The sequence below is a fragment of the Podarcis erhardii genome (assembly GCF_964252035.2).
Source record: "Podarcis erhardii genome assembly, chromosome: 9".
Taxonomy (NCBI): domain Eukaryota; kingdom Metazoa; phylum Chordata; class Lepidosauria; order Squamata; family Lacertidae; genus Podarcis; species Podarcis erhardii.
In genome coordinates this window covers 68,997,636-69,022,231 of record NC_138512.1, presented here as the reverse complement: position 1 = coordinate 69,022,231, position 24,596 = coordinate 68,997,636, and the positions used below count along the sequence as shown (strand labels likewise).

General features: G+C 45.1%; 1 protein-coding gene and 1 long non-coding RNA gene across 2 annotated transcripts in view; one reads left to right on the top strand and one right to left on the bottom strand.

The window, feature by feature from the left end:
• The window catches only part of LOC309350463, a 597,274-nt gene that overhangs the window by 536,519 nt on the left and 36,159 nt on the right, over positions 1 to 24,596 (bottom strand). The window lies entirely within an intron of this gene.
• Positions 1,992 to 20,135, top strand: LOC309350388 (uncharacterized protein). Its single transcript, XM_081877437.1, has 5 exons — positions 1,992 to 2,074; positions 6,503 to 6,632; positions 16,503 to 16,601; positions 17,213 to 17,308; positions 19,061 to 20,135. Exons 2-5 carry the CDS (start codon positions 6,523 to 6,525, stop codon positions 19,110 to 19,112), a joined length of 357 nt encoding a protein of 118 aa, XP_081733563.1. The 5' UTR covers positions 1,992 to 2,074; positions 6,503 to 6,522; the 3' UTR covers positions 19,113 to 20,135.

The following is a 24,596-nucleotide window of genomic DNA, read 5'->3' as shown; positions in this document are numbered from 1 at the left end:
ATGAGAAAGAGGAAGGAGCTAAGTTAGAATGCTCCAGGTGTATTATATGTAAATAAAGTAGATTAGCCAAAACACTGAGCTATTGAGTCTATTACGCAAACCGCCAATACTCTGTAGGATTGTAAGTGTGCTTCTTGGTATCAGTCGCTGTGATGTTTGGGCTGAAGAAATCTTTTGCAGCTCCCAAACGATCGACCAGGAGGGAGAGAACTTGCCAGTTGGGCATGTGTTTCTACCAGGGTCCTACACGAGAGTAGGACGATCCTAACACCCAAAAGGGTCTGTAGCGAAAGAGGTGGTCTTTTAGAAATTTGGGCCCAGAGTTGAATCCTTATTGCCCACCTGAGAAGAAAGGGCAGAGAGAGGCCAAGAAGCTCTCTTCTTCTTCTTCTTCTTCTTCTTCTTCTTCTTCTTCTTCTTCTCCTTCTCCTTCTCCTTCTCCTTCTCCTTCTCCTTCTCCTTTGGCGATCACTCGTAGCCGAGTAAGATTGTCTTCCAAGAACACAGTCTTAACAATGAGTCTGTAAGTGACTGTGGAGGTCAATTCTGGATCCACACGGCCTTCCACAGTGGGGACATAGGTTTCCAGGTGGGAGTTTATCACAGTGAGGGTTTACCAAACATGCCTTCCTCTTAACACGTTTCTCCCTTGCGTCCTGAGTTTGAGCGTCTTCAAAGCCCATGGTAAAGGCTGTTCTCCAACTGGAGTGCCCGCAGGCCAATGTTTCCCAGTTGTTGGTGTTTATAGTACATTTTTAAAGACTTGCCTTGAGAGAGTCTTTGAACCTCTTTTGTTGACCACCAGCATTACGCTTTCCATTTTTAAGTTCAGAATAGAATAGTTGCTGACCTCAACTGGTGAGGGTGACAAGGACTGACTCCAGGCATATCCCCATTGTACACATCCAATATACCGTTGAAGCACTTGACTTCTCCAAAAGAATCCTTGGAATTGTACTAGGAATTTCAGGTATGTGAGGGGGAAACTACAGTTCCCAGGGCTCTTGGAGGGAAGTCATGTGCTTTAAATGTGCATTTACACTCCGTCTTGGCAAGGAGCAAGGGACGCGGGTGATGCTCTGGGTTAAACCACAGAGCCTAGGGCTTGCCAATCAGAAGGTCAGCAGTTTGAATCCCCGCGATGGGGTGAGCTCCTGTTGTTCTGTCCCTGCTCCTGCCAACCTAGCAGTTCAAAAGCATGTCAAAGTGCAAGTAGATAAATAGGTACCGCTCTGGCGGGAAGGTAAACGGCGTTTCGGTGCGCTGCTCTGGTTCGCCAGAAGCGGCTTAGTCATGCTGGCCCGACGACCCGGCTCCCTTGGCCAATAAAGCGAGAAGAGTGTCGCAACCCCAGGGTTGGTCACAACTGGACCTAATGGTCAGGGGTCCCTTTACCTTTTCCTGGCAAGGAGCAGTCAGAAAACTGCACTGGAAACCAGGGCAAAGCTGGGGCAAAGCAGTGGACTTCTGCTCCTTCCTTCCTGAGTGATGGACAGAAGTCAACATAAATGACAGGTTGGTACCAAAACTGAAAGGGGAGAAAGGCATAACAAGCCTTGTTTGCAATGAGACTTGCATGCCCCTTATTTGCCTTTTTTTTTTTTTTTTGCCTCATCCGATGCATACATTAAAAGGTTTGGGGACCTGCATTCAAGTCCTGATTCTGCCCAATACTGCATCCAGGCTGCTCAAAGGATGCACATTTTCTTATCAATTTATAGTTGCTCCCTTTAATTAAAAACACCAAAGGTTTCCTCACCCTTTAGATATTGGTAACTATTTCAAGAAAACATCTAGGATTAAACCGGCAAAACTTTCATGAGAAGGGAATGCAAAAAGGGAAAAGCAGACACACAAAACAGCCTCTTGTTTATTGCTAAATTGCATTTCTCTGGCTCTTCCCCCCCCCCCCCAATGTATCTGATAATGATGAAATGGTCGGGTGGTTTGACCTTTTGTTCATTAAATTTCCTCTTAACAGAACACAGATTGGCATTGTGCAGGACAGGGAAAGACTCTAATCAACTGTTCTCCTGTGAACCAAGTGGAGGGGGAAATATTGTTGGTCGATCAGGTGAGCACTAAGCCCAAGTCACTTCAATATTTATTGTGATCTGTATTGTTTAAAATATTTGTTCCCTACCTTTGAAGACTGTTTGGTATGTGCATGTAGAATGATTAGAAGGTTGTGCAGATTTTGTGGCCTGGAGATTGTGCTACACACTTGCCATATTTGGTTTTGCTGTTTTAAGTAATTTCAGCGATGATTTCTTGGGGAAATGGTTCCCATTTCTTGTGGATGTTGCTCTGAAAATGAGATGGGGAGAAGTCCTCCTAAACACACACACACACACTTCAATGAATTTGATCTCTGGTGGTTCTGAAAATAGAATACAGCTGTGATCCACTGGTCCAGTAGCCATTGGATACAGTTGATCTTCCTATGCAAGAGAGAGTGAGAGCTTTGCCCAATCCTCCCTCTCTGTTGCCACAGCAGCTTCCTTGGCCCTGCTGCTCCTGACATTGGCGCTCCAACATTGGAAGTGCTATGATCAGGAGGACATAGGACACCTTGTGTCCAAATGATGCTCTCTGGAAGCTAAAGTACTTGTAGCACAATGCTAGGCATGTTTTCTCAGAGGTAAGTGTCACTGTGTTTTCAATGGGATTTACTCCCACGTGCCTCAATCTGAAGCCTTAGTCTTACATGCCAGAAAATGGGTATGTTTATCCTAGAAAAGAGGAGACTGAGAGAAGATATCGTCATCATCATCAAACCTTTATTGGCACCACATACAAACATTCAGAATAAATAGGCCAGTGCGATCTCGTCGCCCTTTCAACAGTACAGTCATTTGCCAAAGGGAAGAAGAGGCGAGCAATCTATTTCATCTCTGTGGGTCTCCAGCAAGGGCAGGATCCTGTAGCATACTTCAGTGACAAAAAATCAAATAGAGGAACTTAGCTACTGTCTTGGTGAGCTCCTGGTCACCAAGTAATAAGAAGCGTATAACCTCTGTCTCTGGTTTCCATGTTGGAATACATAGATGGTCTAGAAATTGTTGGCAGAAATCATCATACATTTTACATGTAAGGGCCATGTGAGCTAGAGTTTCCACCAGGTGGGCATTGCACAGGCAGATCCTATCTCCTTCTGCCATACCCACAAACCTACCCCAAAGCTGTGTGAGAGAAGATATGATAGCCATCTTCAAAAGTATTGAAAGCTGATGTGGTGTTTGCTGCCTAGGTGGGTCATAAGGAAAGGGTTAAATGAGTGTGAAGTGATTGGCCAGTGGGAACCCAAGGGGAGGAGTTAGAGTTAGAGTTGGAGTTGTGTGGAAGTCATTTGAGAGTTGGAGAAGGAAGAGGGAGGATAAGTCTGTGGGTTGGTCGAGTTGTGTTGTGAGAGAGTGAGCGGAACTGTTAGGTGGAGTCAGATAGATAGTTGGGATAATCAGTTTGAAGTTGTTAGGAATGTATAGGACAGTAAAGAAACTAAGATTAAGAAACTGACAAGAAAAATTAACTGAAACCATAAACTTGTTCATGCTTATAAAAATAAACTTGATTATTTGTTAATGTTAACAACTGTCTGGACTCCGTGTGTACCCGAGAGAAACGGGTTGGTGGCAGCGAAGAAAGCAATCACAGTGGTGGCACAGGGATCAATAGACCGTCAAACGTCTGGGGACCCTGTGTGATCGCCACAGCTGGCACATGGAAGATGGAGCAAGCTTGTTTTCTTCTGCTCTGGTGGGTAGGACCCGTACAATGGCTTCACATTACAAGAAAGGAGATTCTGACTCAACATCAGGAAGAACTTTATGACAGTAAGAGATGTTCAACCGTGGAACAGACTCCCACGAGAGGTGATGGACTCTCCTTCCTTGGAGGTTTTTAAGCAGAGGTTGGGCGGCCATCTGTCATGGATGCTTTAGTTGAGATTCCTGCATTACAGGGGCTGGACTAGATGAGCCTTGAGATCCCTTCTAACACTACCATTCTATGATTCTCTGATTGATTCTAAGTCTGAAGTTAGCAACCTTAGCCAAGAGGCTCAGTGGAGATGCAAAATAGCGGCCAGGCTGCTGATACAGTTGCTGCTGCTGGTGCAACTTATATGGGCAGCAAAAAAAGAAGAAGAAGAAGAAGAAGAAGAAGAAGAAGAAGAAGAAGAAGAAGAAGAAGAAGAAGAAGAAAGATGTAGAGTGGGGGAAAGGCTGAGCTACTGTAGTTGCTTATGATGAGTTCTGCTTTCTCCATGTAAGCACTCCACCCAGCAAGATGAATCTGATCCCTGCCAAGCTATTTGTCTATTAAGCACTTGGATAAAAGGGATCCTTCTTTTTCTCTCACTCTCCTTCTGGCAGTCAAGGAACCCAGAACAACACCCAAAGGAAGCTTGGTTTGCAGAGTTAATTTGGAAAAATTATTCCCAAGCTTTGTCCCCCGCCCCCAATTGCTCTGAATAGGAAATGCTATTTTGTCCCCTGCAGGAAGTATCTCTCCACTGCTTCTTAAAACACACACACACACACACGCGCGCGCACACACACACACACACACACACACACACACACACAGTGATAATGAATCACACACAGTCCAGTTATAAGAACCAACAATTGCAACTTAAAAGTCGAAACCTCTTCCATTGTCCCCTCCGGAGTTGTTAGAGACATTCCTCAGCTACAGTTTTAAATGAATTCTAGCTAAATACCTTTGAATGCTCCAATAGGAACATTTTAAGCATAAAAGGTGTCAAAAAGTTCCCCTTTGCATTACTCCGTCCCCAATTGTTTTCTCTTAATTAGAGAGCCTTACATTTCATTGCTGTTGTAATGGGGTTCCAGAGAGAGGAATGATAGCATATCAAATGAAAATGGGGAGAGAAGGCAGAGAAGGTTGAGGGAAAGAACTAGGAGGGGGAAGTGGGGTCTGCTGAATAACTGAGGCCTAGTCCTTTCACTCATGTAAGGAACCTGTTTGTATCACTTCAGTAAACTGGTGGGAGTTAATGTGTAAATGCCCCTCCATTTGAAAAAATCCCCCCCTGCCCTTAATATAGAAAACTAGCCAGTCAGGGAGAAAGCTAGACAAGAACCAGTCTTCCTGACATGCTACTTTTGTATATACAGTGGTACCTCAGGTTAAGAACTTAATTCATTCCAGCGGTCCGTTCTTAACCTGAAACTGTTCTTAACCTGAAGCACTACTTTAGCTAATGGGGCCTCCTGCTGCCTATGCGCCGCTGGAGCACGATTTCTGTTCTCATCCTGAAGCAAAGTTCTTAACCCGAGGTACTATTTCTGGGTTAGTGGAGTATGTAACCTGAAGCGTCTGTAACCTGAAGCGTCTGTAACCCAAGGTACCACTGTACTGGGGAGGATTTTGTGTGTGTACATTCTACACAAGCAGATAGCTTGTGTAATGTTGAAACATTTGGAATTTGTTTCAACTTGAGGTGAGACAAGAACACCTCCGCACACACACAAGCACACACACATTGTTGTGTGTGCATGCATGTAGAATTTTTAGGGGTGTGGTGTATTTTATTTAAACTTTATGGAGGTGATTGGCTTGATGGCTGTTATTTTTCAAATGTATTCCACTTTCCTTATACAATGGTACCTCGGGTTAAGAACTTAATTCGTTCTGGAGGTCCATTCCTAACCTGAAACTGTTCTTAACCTGAAGCACCACTTTAGCTAATGGGGCCTCCCACTGCTGCTGCACGATTTCTGTAGTGGCATTGTTTGACCCCTCCCACTTAGCCTTTGATCCCACCCACCTGGTCCTCGGAAGCTGGCCAGATAAGAATCTGGCCCTTGGACCAAAAAGGGTTCCCTAGCCTTGGTGGAAGAGCAGTACAGCACAGCAGAGGATTAGGGAAAGAAGATACTGGGTACTTAAAGTTTATTGCCCTATAGCCAGTCTAGCAGCAGTGGTTTGCTTTCCCTATTCACCAGCTGAAGTAGCAAAGCCGCACTTGAGGCAATGCATAAATACTGGAAGCCCAAATGCCTTCCCCCAAATTGCCCTTCTGATTGAAATATACCCTACACCATAATTGCATTCTCATGGTTTCACAGTTTGGGTAGAATCTCTCAGAGAGGTTTGTACTTCTCTTAAATCAGTGATGGCCAAACATGGCCCTCCAGCTGTTTTGGGACTACAACTCCCATCACCCCTAGTTAACAGGACCAGTGGTCAGGGATTATGGGAACTGTAGTCCCAAAACAGCTGGAGGGCCATGTTTGGCCACCACTGTCTTAAATGGTAAATGGGCATATGGCGGGGTGTGTGTGTGTGTGGAATCCTGTCCACAGACCATTGCACCGTGATAAACAAGAAGCAGTATTGTGTGAACGGATTCTGATTGCTTTTCAAGCCTTTGTTGAGAGTTGCCGCTGTTCTCAGCACCTAATACACTCTCCGTCAGGTTGGCATTACCCCAAATTTTGCCATCTGATGCTGTTGCCCTTTTGTCTCCTGTCAGGGCAGGTCGCAGATGAGTTGATGGACAAACTTGGCCAGAGCGGAAGTGACAAGCGGCCGTCTCAAGGGCAGAGATACACCTGTTTTCACAAAAGAAAGACATCTGCAACCAGACAGGCAACAATTCAGCTGTGAGTTACTTGCTTCTACTCTTTGCTTTCTAGTTTGCACCTGAAAGTTTGCATCACATTTGACAGGACGTTCTTCCAGGTTTTTTATATGATTTTTGTAAAGTAAACTCCATGCCCGTTTTACCTAACTGTCCAAGTCTAGCTTTCCTAGGAAATCTGATCTTGTGACACTTGGAAGAGTCAGCAATGGCAGGGATGAATTAAACCATCCCAGAGGAATTTACAGTCATACCTCAGTTTACAGATGCTTCAGGTTGCGAGTTTTTGGGTTGCGCACCATGCCGAACCCGGAGGTACTGGAACGGGTTACCTCCAGGTATTGGCACTCACACATGTGCAGAAGCGCTAAATTGTACTTTGTGCATGTGCAGAAGTGCTGAATTGCGACCTGCGTGTGTGGGTTGCGAATGCTGCAGGTTGTGAACGTGCCTCCCACACGGATCATGTTCGCAACCTGAGCGTCTACTGTATTCAGCCTTATTGAATCCCTCTTTCCCCTTCTTTCAAACTCCCTTGTACATTTCCACACCAAAATGTACCTTGAAAACTTGTACCAGGTGATAGGATAGCCAGCTTCAAACATCTGAAGGGCTGTCACAGGGAAGATGGAGCAAGTTTGTTTTCTGCTGCCCCAAGAGGGTAGGATTCAAATTACAAGAAAGGAGTTTCCGGCTAAACATTAGGAAAAACCTTCTGATGGCAAGAGCTGTTTGATAGCAGAATGGACCATCTCGGAAGATAGTGGGTGCTCCTTTGTTGAACGTTTTAAAAGAGAGGTTGAATGGCCTTCTGTCTGGGATTTTTTAGCTGTGATTCCTTCATTGCAGGGGATTAGACTAAGTGAGCTTTTGGGGTCCTTTCCAAACATACGGTTCTATGATTCTATGAATTCTAATCTCTGGCCTTTCCCAGTTTTCCCACTGCAGGGAGAGTTCCTTCACCAGCCTTGGAAATCCTACCAGGACATTCAGTGTTGATGAGAGATCTAATTGTGGGAATGTTCTGGGGTGCAGGAGAGGATATATTGACTAATTATATCCTTATCCAACTTGTGCTAACAAGTTCCCAAAATATCAGCAGAGTTTATGACATTCCCTTTTAAGTTTGCAACGGTAACGCTTGCACAGGTTCGCTAGAACCTCTATAATAATTACTCTGGTAATTTCCCCTTTTGTTCCCTCTTAAAATACAAGACACGACACAGTCTTTACAAAAGTATAAAAGAGTTTACTCACGTTCTGTTCACAATATGATCCCAGAAGGTAGGCAGGCTTAAAAAGGTTACATACACTTAGAATCTATCTTGTAGCAAGATAGTCTTTATCTCCTCTCTTGGCTGGGAGCCAAGAGAGCATCCTTAGATGTTTCCTCATCGAAGGAAAATGGCAGAGAGAGAGGCAAGAGGCAAGAGAGAAAATGGCTGCCTGCCCTGTGCTTTTATCATTACCTGCACAGGTGAGGCCACACCCACCTCTGGTCACATGCGGAGGAAGTCGATCCCCAGGAAGTTTACCTGCTTGCTGGACAGACATCCCTCCCCATGTTCTAACATGTACACTCTAGGAATGTTGTCATTGACTGCTCCTGTGTTTTACATCCCACACTAATGAACTTAAGTTGCAGAAGGGTGGATTTTGGTTAAGCATTAAGAGAAATGTCTTAACGTTGACAGCAGCTTGACAATGGAACCCATTGCCCTTGCTCATCTCTGCTGGAGGTCTTGAAGCAGAGACTGGGCAACCACATCTTGAAGACGCTCTAGCTCTGGATTTCCTTCCTCAGGCTAGATGGCATTCAAATGTGCCCCCCCTCCAGCTCTATCATTCAGTTATTCTCCCTCCTTCCTAAATTGTTGTTGTTGTTTCGTCGTTTAGTCGTATCCGACTCTTCGTGACCCCATGGACCAGAGCACACCAGGCACTCCTGTCTTCCACTGCCTCCTGCAGTTTGGTCAAACTCATGCTGGTAGCTTCAAGAACACTGTCCAACCATCTCATCCTCTGTCGTCCCCTTCTCCTTGTGCCCTCCATCTTTCCCAACATCAGGGTCTTTTCCAGGGAGTCTTCTCTTCTCATGACGTGGCCAAAGTACTGGAGCCTCAGCTTCAGGATCTATCCTTCCAGTGAGCACTCAGGACTGATTTCCTTCAGAATGGATAGGTTTGATCTTCTTGCAGTCCATGGGACTCTCAAGAGTCTCCTCCGATCCCACCAAATCAGTGAACATCTAGTGACTATGGTGGCGCCCTTGTGTGACGTCCATTTTGCCAGACATCGGTCAGTAAAATCATTTGTCTGTGAGATTGCTGAGGGTGAATGAAGGTGGTGGAAAATGAGGACAAGTAAGGATGAGTAAGTCAGCTTAAATGAAAAAGTGAACATTTTTTTTCAAGTGACAAAAATGCTGAAAGGGGAAGGCATTTGGGGGCAGTTCTGAAAATGTTCAATAACAGTGAATAGCTTCATCTCACTCAGCCCTGGTCTGTTTTCAGTAGACTCTTTGTATATTTTCAGGTTCTACTAATATCAGCATTGATTCAAGAGGCACTTGCCAACATCAAGTCAACTCCATGCTGTACCTTTGAACGCTGCAACCTCAACCTATTTTTGGCTGTTGAAACCAAATCACTCTTGTGACAACCATCTAACCCTTCAGGGTCAATTCGTCATACTCTGTGCCATCTGTCACTGTCGAAACCTTGTAATTAAAAGCAGACTGAGTGTTGGATCCGTTAAGAAGGATTCATTTATATGTAATTAGTTGTTATAGCAAAATATTGTGGGGGTGGGATCAGGTTGTAGACTTTGGAAATGTGACCCAATGTTGTTAGGGAGCTGGATTTTGCTGGCATGGGCCACTGCTGGGCTCAGGGCTGAGCTACACATTACTCACCTCAGTTTCCAAGAACTAAACCTGTGACGGAGATGATTGGCATGGTTGTATTAGCTCTTTTTCAGGCTGAGGCAATTTTGCAAATTGCAATGTCCATTAAGCCACAGGCCCATCGTGGTGCCCTTCCATCAATTCTTATAAATTTCAGCATTGCAAGGCAGTGTGATGTAGTGGTTAGAGTGCTGAACTAGGACTTAGGAGACCAGGGTTCAAATCCCCACTCAGCCAAATGAAGCTCACTAGGTGATCTTGGGTCAGTCTCTCTCTCTCTCTCTCTCTCTCTCTCCCTCCCTCTTAGCCTACCCTATCTCACAGGGTTGTTATGGGGATTAAATGAGGAGGGGCAGAACACCTCATTATCCTACATGTAGGCCTTCAGATATCTCCTTCTAGTGCTAGTTTCCATTTCAGTAACAAAAATATACATTGGCTAACTCATTTCCATTTACCAGGATGGTCGTCTTAATTAAGATGGGAAGTACAATCCTATCCTTTAAGTTACCATTTAGGAAGCAATTTGCCACCTTAATGGTGGCTGATACGATATTTTCTCGGGCAGTAAACTGTGCTAACGGCTCAAAAATGCACGCAATTTAGGAGCTGACAGATCCAATTCGGAAGCGGAGGAGGAAGTCCGCCGAGACGCTTTGGTCGGAGCTGCTATTAGCTCTTTGCTCATTTGACTGCCCCGTCTGTGGGAAATATGCTAATTGCTTCTTGATGTAGCCTTTGAACTTCCAGGTCAGGTGAGAGTCGAGATGCTACCAAAGCGGCGGTGTGGCTCTTATTAGTGTTGATAGATGCAAATAGCTTTGGTTTCGATGTGTTTGTTTGGTACCCATGGATTATTATTATTTTTATATTTTAAAAAAACAAAGAAGAAAGGGTATACAGCATAAGAAACTAATTTCCAAAGCTTATACACACTGAAGTCTGGTGGTAGAGCATACCTGCCATTCTCCCATCACAAAGCTTGGGTTGTATTGCTACACAGAATGTTGTTTCATTGTCAGGACAATTGTGACTGCTGGCATATTCTGGGGAAACCATTATGAGAAGGCAGAGGGGCATTGCATTTCAGACCATAACTAGGGACATTGCTGTTGTGCTCAAGTCCTACTTGGGGGCTTCCTTTAAAGCCCTATGCGGCCTAGGACCCACGTACCTATGGGACCGCCTCTCCTGGTATGCCACGTGGAGGACCTTAAGGTCCACAAATAACAACACTTTGGAGGTCCCGAGCCTCAAGGAGGTTAGATTGGTTTCAACTAGGGCCTGGGCCTTTTCAGCACTGGCCCCGACATGGTGGAACGCTCTGTCACAAGAGACTAGGGCCCTGCGGGTCTTGACATCTTTCCACAGGGCCTGCAAGACAGAGCTGTTCCGCCTGGCCTTTGGTTTGGACTCAGTCTGACCCTTATGTTTCCCTCCCCTTATGGTCTTGATCTATGGGCTACTATTAAAATGAGGCTGCATTTTAAATTGCATTTTAACCTGTATTTTAAATTGGTTCCTCACCCCCCTCTTTTTCCTCTATTATGTTTTTACTGTGATTTTATTGGTGTTAGCCGCCCTGAGCCAGGCTCTGGCCGGGGAGGGTGGGGTATAAATAAAATTTATTATATTATTATTATTATTATTAAGGCAATATGAGGACAGGATGCTGGGCTAGGTAAGCCCTTGGTCGAATTCAGGAGGGCTCTTTTTGTTGTTTCTACCACCTGTTAACCCACAAAGGGCCAGGTCAGAAGTCGGGAAAGGGTGGGATGCCTGATTTTCCAGGGACAATCTCCGAATTATGAAAGCCATTCCGACTTCTGATTTGATCCCAGAACGTCCCTGTTTCCTCCCCCGCCAGTGCTGCTGCTGTCAAGTTGTAGAAGGAGGGTGAGCTGGCACTTGTCCCAAGTGGAAGCAAGGGAGCATCCTGTTGAATCTCCATTGCTGCTGCTGCAGCAGCAGCAGCCTCCTCCCTTGGGCAGCTCATGGCAGGTGCTGGTGAGAGGGCAAATTGGAGGAGAAGAGACTGCCATCTTCAAGACTCATCTCATCTGTCCTCCCAGTTGAATGACGTGGCCCAAGGAGAGAGGGGAAAATAGTGGAAGTGAACAGCTGGCTTCGCAAATGGTGTAAACAAGAACGGTTTGGATTCTTAGATCATGGACTGCAGTTTCTTGAAGATGGACTTCTGGCAAGTGATGGGCTGCACCTCACAATGGTTGGGAGGAATGTTTTTGCCAAAAATCTCAGAAACCTCATCAGGAGGGCTTTAAACTGACTAATGTGGGGGAGGGAGACAGTGCTCCTGAAGGCAGGAGTCTATCAGTTGATGAAGATGATCATCCAAATGTCATAGACCAAATGGAGCAAACAACATGCAGACCTAGTGGTGGGAGGAAAAAATCCTTAAATAAGAGACACGGGGGAATGATTAATGGACTTCAATGTCTGTACACTAATGCACAAAGCATGGGAAATAAACAAGATGAGCTTGAGTTCTTGGTACAGCAAACTAAATATGACATAATAGGCATCACTGAAACCTGGTGGGATAAGTCCCATGATTGGAATGTAATAATGGAGGGATACAATCTATTTCAGAGAAACAGACCAGACAAGAAAGGAGGAGGAGTGACGTTATATGTCAGGGATGTGTATACCTGTGAAGAGATCCAAGATTTAGAACCTCAAAGCCAAAGTGAGAGCATTTGGGTCAAAATTAAGGGAGAGAAGAATAACAGTGACCTCATTGTGGGAGTTTACTATAGATCCCCAAGCCAAACGGAGGACATAGATGATGCTTTCCTGGAACAGATGGCCAAGCATGCAAAAGGAAGGGAGAGAGTAGTAATGGGGGACTTCAATCTTCATCAACTGATAGACTCCTACCTTCAATTTGTTGGATGTCAAACTCAGCCAAGAGCATAAGGTCAAACAGATTCCTCACTGGCCTTGCAGACAACTTCATTGTCCAGAAAGTGGGAGAAGCAAGAGGAACAGCCATTTTAGATCTGGTCCTAACCAATGTTGATGACCTGGTTAGTGGGGTAGAAGTGGAAGGATCATTAGGCGTGAGTGATCATGCTCTTCTGAAGTTTACTATACAGCGGAAAGGAGCAGCCAAGCATACCTGGACTCAATTTCTTGACGTTAAGAAAGCCGACTTCATAAAACTAAGGGAAGTGCTGGATGAGATCCCATGGACAGTAATACTAAAAGGAAAGGGAGTTCATGATGGCAGGGAGTTTGTTAAGAGGGAGATAGTAAAAGCACAACTTCAGGCAATACCAATGAGACGGAAACATGGAAGGTGCCTAAAGAAGCCAGGGTGGCTATCTAAAGAACTTTTAACAGAGTTAAGATTAAAAAAGGATGTGTACAAAAAATGGAAAAGGGGGGAAACCACCAAAGAGGAATTCAAACAAATAGCCAGCATGTGTAGACACAAAGTCAGAAAAGCTAAAGCACAGAATGAACTCAGGCTTGCTAGAGAGGTTAAAAGCAACAAAAAAAGGCTTTTATGGGTATGTTCGTAGCAAAAGGAAGAACAAAGAAACAGTGGGGTCACTCAGAGGAGAAGATGGTGAAATGCAAACAGGGGACACAGAAAGGGCTGAACTCCTCAATGCCTTCTTTGCCTCAGTCTTCTCCGATAAAGAAAACAATGCCCGACCTGAAGAATTTGGAGCAAATGATTCAGCAGAGGAAACACAGGCCAGAATAACTAAGGAGATAGTACAAGAATACTTGGCTAGCCTAGATGTATTCAAGTCTCCACGGCCAGATGAACTGCATCCAAGAGTATTAAAAGAACTGGCAGATGTGATCTCAAAACCACTGGCAGTCATCTTTGAGAATTCCTGGAGAACAGGCGAAGTCCCGGCAGACTGGAGGAGGGCAAATGTTGTCCCTATTTTCAAAAAGGGGGAAAGAGAGGACCCAAATAATTACCGCCCAGTCAGTCTGACATCAATACCAGGGAAGATTCTGGAGCAGATCATTAAGCAAACAGTCTGTGAGCACCTAGAAAGGAATGCTGTGATCACCAATAGTCAGCATGGATTTCTGAAAAATAAGTCATGTCAGACTAACCTGATCTCGTTTTTTGACAGAATTACAAGCCTGGTAGATGAAGGGAACACAGTGGATGTAGCCTACCTTGATTTCAGCAAGGCATTTGACAAGGTGCCCCATGATATTCTTGTAAAGAAGCTGGTAAAATGCGGACTTGACTATGCTACCACTCAGTGGATTTGTAACTGGCTGTCTGACCGAACCCAAAGGGTGCTCATCAATGGTTCCTCTTCATCCTGGAGAAGAGTGACTAGTGGGGTGCCACAGGGTTCTGTCTTGGGCCCAGTCTTATTCAACATCTTTATCAACGACTTGGATGATGGACTCAAGGGCATCCTGATCAAATTTGCAGATGACACCAAACTGGGAGGGGTGGCTAACACCCCAGAGGACAGGATGACACTTCAAAACGACCTTGACAGATTAGAGAACTGGGCCAAAACAAACAAGATGAATTTTAACAGGGAGAAATGTAAAGTATTGCACTTGGGCAAATAAAATGAGAGGTACAAATACAAGATGGGTGACACCTGGCTTGAGAGCAGTACATGTGAAAAGGATCTAGGAGTCTTGGTTGACCACAAACTTGACATGAGCCAACAGTGTGACGCGGCAGCTAAAAAAGCCAATGCAATTCTGGGCTGCATCAATAGGAGTATAGCATCTAGATCAAGGGAAGTAATAGTGCCACTGTATTCTGCTCTGGTCAGACCTCACCTGGAGTACTGTGTCCAGTTCTGGGCACCACAGTTTAAGAAGGACACTGACAAACTGGAACGTGTCCAGAGGAGGGCAACCAAAATGGTCAAAGGCCTGGAAACGATGCCTTATGAGGAACGGCTAAGGGAGCTGGGCATGTTTAGCCTGGAGAAGAAGAGGTTAAGGGGTGATATGATAGCCATGTTCAAATATATAAAAGGATGTCACATAGAGGAGGGAGAAAGGTTGTTTTCTGCTGCTCCAGAGAAGCGGACACGGAGCAATGGATCCAAACTACAAGAAAGAAGATTCCACCTAAACATTAGGAAGAACTTCCTGACAGTAAGAGCTGTTCGACAGTGGAATTTGCTGCCAAGGAGTGTGGTGGAGTCTCCTTCTTTGGAGGTCTTTAAGCAGAGGCTTGACAACCATATGTCAGGAGTGCTCTGATGGTGTTTCCTGCTTGGCAGGGGGTTGGACTCGATGGCCCTTGTGGTCTCTTCCAACTCTATGATTCTATGATTCTATGATTCTAAGACCCAGCCCTGTGCGACGTGCCAACTCTGAAGGGGCAGCCAGAAGGCAAGAAAACCCTGGGTGGGAAGAAAGGGGGAATGAAGTGGAGCACAAGGAGTCTTGGTTTTTTTTTTTAAAAAAAACTTCGTGCTCCCTTGTCTAATCTTGTCCCTTTCTAAAATTTATTTATCAGTCTGTGTTTTTCTTTATGAAAATCTACAAAGCAAAGGGAAAGGGAAAGGTAAAAGGACCCCTGACCATCGTGGTTGACCCTGAGGTTGCGGCGCTCATCTCGCTTTATTGGCCGAGGGAGCCGGCATACAGCTTCCGGGTCATGTGGCCAGCATGACTAAGCCGCTTCTGGCACTGGGAGACCCTGCCCACATATCGACTTCCATTTGGCCACAAAGCATTCCTCAGCACAATTCCAACTTAATTCTAGCACTCTATTATTATTATTATTATTATTATTATTATTATTATTATTATTAAATTTTTATTAAGTTTTCTGTTTTACAATTTGGAATATTCATTCAAACAACCTTGAAATATCATTGACTTCCCTTTTTCTCTTTCCATGGCTCATTTTGCATAGCATAAATCCCTACATACTTTCCATAAACTAAACCATTCAATATTCCATTATTACTTCCATAAAAACTTATTTACACTGTTGAATTTATCTTAATGCTGCCAACATTTTCAAGTGCACACAATTCCCCCCCACATATTCAATAAACAATTTCCAATCTTCTTTAAATGAATGTTCTTCTTGTTCTCTTATTCTATAGGTTAGATCTGCAAGCTGCGCATATTCCATCAGTTTAAGTTGCCATTCTTCTTTGGTTGGGACCTTGCTCGTTTTCTATTTTTGGGCTAACGAAACACGGGCTGCCGTTGTGACATACATAAATAAACTTATTTAATTCTATCACTCTATACCCTTTCTTTCCTTTATGCCTTTATTCCCCTGTTAGTCTCCTGAAATTGCCACCTTCCCCTGCCCTCCAATATCTGTTCCAAAATGGCTTTGATGGAAGCCTCTTGGCCTCCCACCGATGGACCGAAAAGCACTTTGTGCGGGAGAATGGATGCTTGTTTTGTTTTTGCCACCTCCTGCCTCCCGTGAGCTTCAGGTGGAGCAAGCTCAGAGGACTGATCGAGCTTTCCTCCCCCCCCCCCACCTCTTTCAAATGCAGCCTCTGCTCAAATGGAAGGGCAGGAATCCTCAAGGGTGTTAAGCCCATGGGTACCACGGCCAGCTGGATTCCTCCACACTTTCAGGCTGCACTCTGATGAAATCGATGGCGGCCTTTGGTCTGTCCTCACACAATGCTGGTAATCATTTTAATAAGCGCCAGCGGCCTTTGGGTTATACGGCGGGCTGGGAACATTCGATCCCTTTGTCATCTTGTGGAACGCCCAGTGAGGGTTTGTTGCTGGAGAAGCTTCTGTTTTCTCGATGAATTATTTAGCCCTGTTGCTCTATGCATCAGTTGCTGACACTTTGCACTGTCAATACAAGCCCACAACACTGTGTTGTGTATGACAAGGTAATTTCCCGCAGCTACAATTCCTGTTAAGTGAGAGGATCAAAGCCTCTTGGGGAGTAAAAGGGGTGCACTTTAAATCTGTCAGATGTAATCAGACCGAGCGTGCTTGTCACACAGATTTTCTCCTTTATTTTAGAAAGGGCAAAACCCTGGCTTCTTTGGGAAAAGAGGTGAGGGCGAACGAGAGACTTCACTCGCAACATTTTCTTCTTGGACTGCATTCGAATGACCTAAGGTGAGCAGTATATAGGTCATTCTCCGGAAAGGGGCGTGGCGTGCAGAATTCAGAAGTGTTTTATTCTATACTATTTCTGAACCATTTATGTGTAAGGGTGCTCTTCTGCAAAGGAGGATCTAGTTTAGTTAGGTTATGCAGGTGTATCTCAGAATTTATTCCATCTCCATCATTCCTGGCAAGTTCTCATTGTTCGCATGTCACCCACAGACCAGAAGTTCACTATGTTTCTTAGAAAGAGAGTCAGGACCTGTTTGACTGTTGGGCAGAGGGAAGCAACAGCCTCAGGCAGCGGCAGCAGCATCTCCTTGGCTGTTCTCCTCTGTTGAGGGGCAAAAGCGGGAGTATCCTGCATCCTTTAAACTCACCAGCGGCCCTCATGTGTGCTATCCTGCTGCCGGCATTGAAGTTTGAGTTGGGTCTCAGTCCAGACACCTTCTGAACATGGAAGCACATGGGACGCCATCTTGTCCTTTGCCTCAGGCAGCAAAATGTCTAGGACCAGCACTGAAGGAATCAGTCACCATTCTGATAGCAGGTAATGGTACGAGGCATCTGCCTTTCAGCCTGGGCCCAAGACAAAGTGCTGGTCATCACCTAACTGTGACCAGGTTACCTGAAGGATCACTTCCTCCCACAGATACCTACCCAGAACATGAAATTTTCCTCAGAGGCCCTTCTGCAGGTGCCCAACCAAATGAGATGAGGTGGATGGATATTAAAGAAAGGGCTTTTTAGGGGGTGCCACCCCAATTTGGGGATGCTCTCCCCAGAGAGGCTCACCTGGCAGCTCCACCCATTTTTATTTTCCCAGACTTTTACATTTTGAAAGCACTGAATTTTAGATCTATAGTTCAGTGTTTTATTCTCCATTGCTGCTTTTTTATGCTGAAATTTGTTTACTGTTGCTATTGGTCTGTGATTATAACAACATTTTATTATAATTGATTATTATGATTATCTAATCATTACATATTTCCACCCTTCATTGTTCAGCCCAGACACTGAGGTGCAGCTTCGAGGGCCTTCTGGCGGTTCCCTCACTACGAGAAGTGAGGTTACAGGGAACCAGGCAGAGGGCCTTCTTGGTAGTGGCACCTGCTTTGTGGAACACCCTCCCATCAGATGTCAAAAAAATAAGAAACTATCTGACTTTTAGAAGACATCTGAAGGCAGCCCTGTTTAGGGAAGTTTTAAACGTTTGATGTTTTATCGCGTTTTTAATATTCTGTTGGGAGCTGCCCAGAGTGGCTGGGGAAACCCAGACAGATGCGTGGGGTATAAATAAATTGTTGTTGTTGTATGATGAGTATAATTTTTCATGTTGTTTTTTTTTGTAAGTGTTTTTTGTAAGTTTTTTTTTGTATGCCTGCCACCAGGCTCACCAACCTGATTGAATTTAACGAGGAAAGGATTTCAGTTCAGCTCCTGGAAGCGGAAGATGTGATGTAAATCACACTGGCTTTGTGCTGTTAAACCATATCACGCTGCCATTCCCTTGCATGACTCAGGTCTCCAGGGTGGGGCCGTACTTTGGTTGCTTTGTTTATGACAGACCCAGGTTCAATCCCAGGTATCTCCGGGGACGGCTGGGAATGTCCCCTGCCGGAAACCCAGAAGAGCTTCTGTGGTGTTTGTACGGAGCCCCCGGTCATCTCACGGACCGTTGACCCGTACACCACTAATCCACTGCCACCAACCAGGTCCTTCCTGGTAAAATCACTTCAGCCTCAGTCAAGTTCTCAGTTAATAAAGAAGAGTGTATTTTATTTCAGACACAAACAAACTTTTACAGCATTCTAAACGTTGTTGCTCTTTACTTTCTTAGTCTTATTTTCCTCTCTCTATCTCTTCTACCTCCCCGCACTCAAGAACCCACTGTCCTAACTCTCTCTCTATTACCAACTGCCTTTCCCAACCAGCCAACCCATGAAATCCAACCAACTACCCACCAACAACTCCCAACGAACTCCTCCCCGAACTCCTTTTATAGTCCCACTGACTCCACCCCCCCTGGGTCCTGACTGTGCAACCAATTTAACTATTCCACCCCCCCAGCACTCTCTCATATATGTTAACGTCACAGCCTCTGCCAGTCAGTGCAGACTGTACGCAGCTAAATGGACCATTGGTCTGACTCAGTATAAGGCTGCACCTTATGTCTCTGAACCCTCATAAAGAGATATATAAATGGAGAGCAATTTTTTCTTCTTCAGTGTGGACCTGTAAAAACCTAAGTAAGCTGTGCTCTGTGTTTGTGTGACCATGTGAGTTGTTATAAATCTGAGAACGGGGCTGGGAACAAGCTGGCTTTAAACATACACAGCCTGGCACAAGAATACTGCTGTGTGTGAGCAATGTCATTGCCAGTCCTCCAAAAGAAGCTTGATGGGGTGTGTTTCCCCCATGCATCCTCTCCCCTCTTCTGTTTCTTTCCAATTTTTTGCTTTGCAACCCAGGGACGCCCATTGGAAGAGGGATACAGCTCATCTTGGAGTTGCCACAGCTTGACCCATCTGCTGCATGGAGAACCAGGGAGGAAGGAGGCAGCCCTGATGGCCACATGAACCCAGTGCATTAATAGAACATAAGTGCTCAAGCAATGGCACTGGATCTGTGGCAGCTGTTTGTTCAATGTTTCATGCTTTTAGCCACATCTGCTCTAAATGAGTGTTAATATTGCAATGGCATCCACTAAGGATGGGCTCTGTCAGCTTTGCTGAGCATCAGTCTGACCTCGGTGACAGCCAAAGAGGGCTCTGTTCCACGGAACCAACCTTGCTTTACAAAAACAACAACAATAAAGGTCTTCTTGGGATCCTCCGTCATTCCACCATAATGCCCTGCTTCCTCCTCTCTTCCCTCTCCTCTCCCCCCACTCCAAAAAGAGAGGGGGGGGACATTGATTTTTTTCCCCCAAGGAGAAAAATTGCATTTATTTCTAGCACCCTGTCCAGCAATGTCAGATAACAGTTTATTCATCCCCCGGCCCCTGGATGACATTGAAGCATATCAACAGTGACAAAAGTATATTGAATAATTATCTTGAAATTAATACATTATCCCAAACTTAAATAAATGTCATCTGATCAATATATCTTGGAATGGAAAGGGAAGAGAATGTGAAGGGCATCGCTTCATTATTCATTAATTTTAGAGTAATGTAGGCAGATGAAATGGTTATTTCAGAGGACTGCTATTATACTCCCTGGCATTTTAAATAACTCCCAAGATTTAACAGTATATATTCCCCTGTCGGAGAAGCGTATAGAGATTAACACTGTGGCTTCCAGATTTCTCAACAGAGCTGCAAGGGGTTTGCTCATACCAGGCATGCAATCTGGGGGGAATGGAGGTCTAAATCAGTCTCTTCCAATGGGGCTACCATTGAAGATGCTCCCTGTATGCTTTGCCTTTTGCATTTTATTTCATGTTCCATTCCCCTGTTCATCTCGTGTTTGGACCTCATCCAGTCCATTATCACCTCCAGACCCCTGTCCTGCCCCACCTGCCTCAGATATGGAAAGAGAGATAGAGCGCAGATTGGGCAATGCAATTTAATGCGGACCTCAAAATGCTGTACACACATTCTTGCTCTCTGGATCACTTCTTTGGGAAGAATATCTTCTTCTGCACTGTGTGTGCTTGAGAGAGTTGGGGGAGACATCAGGTTGCGCAGACAGTGCTGAAAGAGAGCCACACATTCCTATGTCCGCCTGGCTCAGGTTCTGCCCAGTTTTGCTCCAGGTCCCCCCACTGCCAAGGGAATATGGTGAGAGAGAGAGAGAGAGAGAGAGAGAGAGAGAGAGAGAGCAGTTCCCCACTTCTGGTGGTTGGTTACAATGGGGGAAGAACAAAGCCTTCAAATACTCTGAAGCACAGAAGACCTGGAGCTGAGAAGTTGAGGATGAACTAGAAGAATATTGCGGTCCCATCCAACTATGACTGTAAGCCAATAGTGTGTGCAGATTTGATGATGATGGTGATGATGATGGTATTCTCTTGGTACATATATCAATAGGGATGCGGGTGGCACTGTGGGTTAAACCACAGAGCCTAGGACTTGCCGATCAGAAGGTCGGCAGTTCGAATCCCCGCGATGGGGTGAGCTCCCGTTCCTCGGCCCCTGCTCCTGCCAACCTAGCAGTTCGAAAGCACGTCAAAGTGCAAGTAGATAAATAGGTACCAGTGCGGCGGGAAGGTAAATGGCGTTTCTGTGCGCTGCTCTGGTTCGCCAAAGGCGGCTTAGTCATGCTGGCCACATGACCCAGAAGCTGTACGCAGGCTCCCTCGGCCAATAAAGTGAGATGAGCGCGGCAACCCCAGAGTCGTCCTAATGGTCAAGGGTCCACCATCAAACATTCTTCTAGAAGTCCATATTCAGACCACTATACTCATCTGTGTCGATTGTGAAGTCCTAACAGTGGGTAATCTCTTGAAACTGAAGACAGAAGCAGCCTAAAATCTACACGCATGAAGACATGACCACCACGTCTGAAAGTATGTCCCTATCTTTTTGCCAGAGGGGTTTAAATAGACTTTTGCCTGTCTCTGAAAAGAGGAGATTATAGTCAAAGTGTGTCTGTCACCAGGGATGAGATTCAGTTCTCAAGCTGTCTGTTGCCTATCACTTGTTGGTAATTTTCATATGGTATTGTTTTACCAATATCCTCATACAGAGACATTACAATTGCTAATCAGCTACAAGTAAGAAGAAGCTCTTAGCTCTGGTACATATCAGAGCAATTTATGACCAAGGGCACACTATCCAGCACAATTGCAATGTCCCAGAGGGCTTTCAAGCTCTGAAGTTTCGATAGCTAGCTGCGGCAAGGAGATGTAATATTGCTCTTCTCTGGTTGCCAACTGAGAGCCTTTTGCCAAGTTCTGATGTATGATCTTGGAGATGGCTTTCTCCTTTGACGCCAGCATTGGACATCCAGCTGCTATTTGGCAAATGAGCTATTTTGATCTAGCCTAGAATCTACGATTATCCAGGTCATATTTCATATCCTGGGGGGGGGGGGGGGCAGGTCTTGGTTTACCATGGACAATATTAAAAGCTGTGACTCAAGCAAAATAGGGGAAGAGACAATCCCTGCTCTCATTAGATTGTCCCACTCCCTACACCCCTTGCTTCCCTTGAAAAGTTATCCTTAGGGGGCTTGGTAGTGATGGTTAATACAATAGAGATAGCGTATTCCCAACTTTCCAGGATCAGAATTCTCAGGCCCATGTGAAGCCAATGTGGTGCTCTCCTAGAGTTAAAGACTACAACTCCCAACATTCCTGATTGTTGGTTGGCTTGTACTGATGGGAGCTGTAGTCTTTAAAATCTAGAGAGCATCACCTTGACTACTACTGCTGTTTGGCTTTTTTAAATTTCCTCGTTCTAGATGGTTGCAGAGGCAATAAATGATACAATCAGCCAGTCCACAACAAGGCTTCATTTAAAAGCTTGATTCTGTGCTCTCTGAATTGAACATGTGCGTCTTTCCTTTCTGGGTTTGAGAAAGAATAAGTTTTCAAGTGACAAATGAATCAATAGATGAAGTTGATAAATGTATCAATTAAGTGAGCATTAACACAGCATATGACTTCATTAGTTCTGTCTTTCCATCTCTCTTATGGAATAATTTATTCACTTAGCCACAAAAATGGAAGGGATGCCAGAGGTCATCTCATCCAATCTTCTGCAGCCTATTGAGACTGAAGGCAAGATTAACACATTGCCTTGGCCTCTAACATCCCTGAAAGACACTGAGCTTGTCTCCCATTCATATTTGTGGTACAGTGGTACCTCGCAAGACGAATGCCTCGTAAGACGAAAAACTCGCAAAACGAAAGAGTTTTTCGTTTTTTGAGTTGCTTCGCAAGACGGATTTCCCTATGGGCTTGCTTCGCAAGATGAAAACGTCTTGCAAGTTTGTTTCCTTTGTCTTGCAAGTTTGTTTCCTTTTTCTTAAAACCGTGCATTCACTTCAAGGAGCAACTCATAGCACGCGGTGTGGTAGCCTTTTTTGAGGTTTTTGAAGACTTTGGTGGTTTTTGAAGCTTTTCCAAAGTTCGTGCTTCGCAAGACGAAAAAACTCGGGGAACGAATTAATTTCGTCTTGCGAGGCACCACTGTACTTGCCAAAAACCCACAGGTGGATTGGCTATCCACATGCTCAGTGTAGCACAACCATCCTATTTCCAAATGAACCACAATGAAGAACAGTTGCACACCAGCTGAAGGCCTGTCTACTACATTTGCTTTTTCCTATGCCTTCCCACCTTAATGCCGAATTTTGAGGTGTGCCAAAACAGGTAGGACTTGCTATCGAATGAAGAGGGGAAAGACTTCCTTACCCACTAGATCATTGCCCAGCGATTGTGCTCATCCTCAGATGGGGCAATGCTGGAAGTGTGGAGACTGAGAGAGAGATGGGCTCCTGCAACTTCAATGACTATGTAGAAGAGGGTTTTTGTTTTTTAGCAAGTGTGCCTTGCATGACTGCAATGAGCTTCATATATTGCGACTTGTGTCCAACATCAGCCCAATGGGCACCAGCAGAAGCACTGACTTGTGCCCAAGATTGAGGGGGCCCGGCGGTGCGGCACACAGGAGAGATGTCGTGCTGCAATGCGTGTTGCATTTGTGTGACATCACGTGCGCAACACACAACACATGCACGATGTCACATCTTCAGAGGGAAGGCGAGCATGGAGCCCGGTGCAACTCAGCTTCAGTGGCCAATGGCTCCTCCTCTCTTGTGCTCAGGAGGAGCTGAGCACTGAAGCCATGCCATGCCAGGCCTCCTCTGGCCCCTCAACACTGAGGAGGCTTGACCCCCTTCCCAACAGATATTGGGGGGAGGGACAAAGACACATAGAGTTGGCACGCCTGGGCACCAGCCACCACTGATGAGAGTGACAGGCCTTTTCAACTGCTATGATGTTTTACCTCCTTCTGGGATCCCTCTCTGCCAAATGGTATACAGTGGTACCTCGGGTTACAGACACTTCAGGTTACAGACTCTGCTAACCCAGAAATAGTACCTCGGGTTAAGAACTTTGCTTCAGGATGAGAACAGAAATCGTGCAGCAGCAGCGCGGCAGCAGCAGGAGGCCCCATTAGCTAAAGTGGTGTTTCAGGTTAAGCACAGTTTCAGGTTAAGAACGGACCTCCGGAACAAATTAAGTTCTTAACCAGAGGTGCCACTGTAGTTTGTTTCAACAATTGCTTCTGCCAATTTGTTGTTGTTGTTGTTTGGTTTTTATCTGATAAAGATCTGTATCGCAACTGGCACCTCTATCAGAGTTGAACTGATTACAGTATATGTAATGTGCTGTTGTTGCTTCAGACTGTAGGGGTGATTCTTCATTGTTGCGATATATGCAACTGATTTAACTCTTTTTATATATGTACCTGTTCTATGTTTTCATTACATTGTTACTCATGTCAAGATACATGATGGGAAGTGGTTCATAAATGAAATATTATTTTATCACTACCATAATCATCCTTTTGTCATCTTGTTGAAAACCAACCTAGGACTTAAAAGGAACCAGAGGCAGCACAGAAATATTTTAAATAAATGTGCAGACTAAGACTTTGGCAAGTCAGCCCCGGGAAAGTGTTTCACCCCTGAAGGGCAGGAACTAAGAATGCATTTTATTGTGTCCCTTTGGGCTGCCTCTCGGTGGATAGGGCATTACTGCAGATAAGAGGCTCTCTGTGGATCTCAGAGATCGTAAAGGGACACAAAGGGAGAGTGGTCTTTAAGGTATTAATTGCCCAAGGGATCATTGCTCAATGGCAGAGCAAATACTTTCAAGCAAAAGATCCTAGGTTTTTATTTGATTACCTAAAACATCTATACATCACCACTGATTTTTCAGTTCCTGGGCAGTTTGCAATGAGTTTAAGACAACAATTAGCCTGCAACAGAGAGGGAGAGGATGGGGACAGCAGCAGTGGGACCCCCTGGGGTGAGCTGGATGAGGGACATA

Coding starts and splice junctions, on each gene's coding strand:
- LOC309350388 (XM_081877437.1), top strand. CDS start 6,523: ATGGACAAACTTGGCCAGAGCGGAAGTGACAAGCGGCCGTCTCAAGGG. Junction 6,633..16,502: donor AGACAGGCAACAATTCAGCT/GTGAGTTACTTG, acceptor CCTTTATTTTAG/AAAGGGCAAAACCCTGGCTT. Junction 17,309..19,060: donor GCCCAACCAAATGAGATGAG/GTGGATGGATAT, acceptor TTTGCAACCCAG/GGACGCCCATTGGAAGAGGG.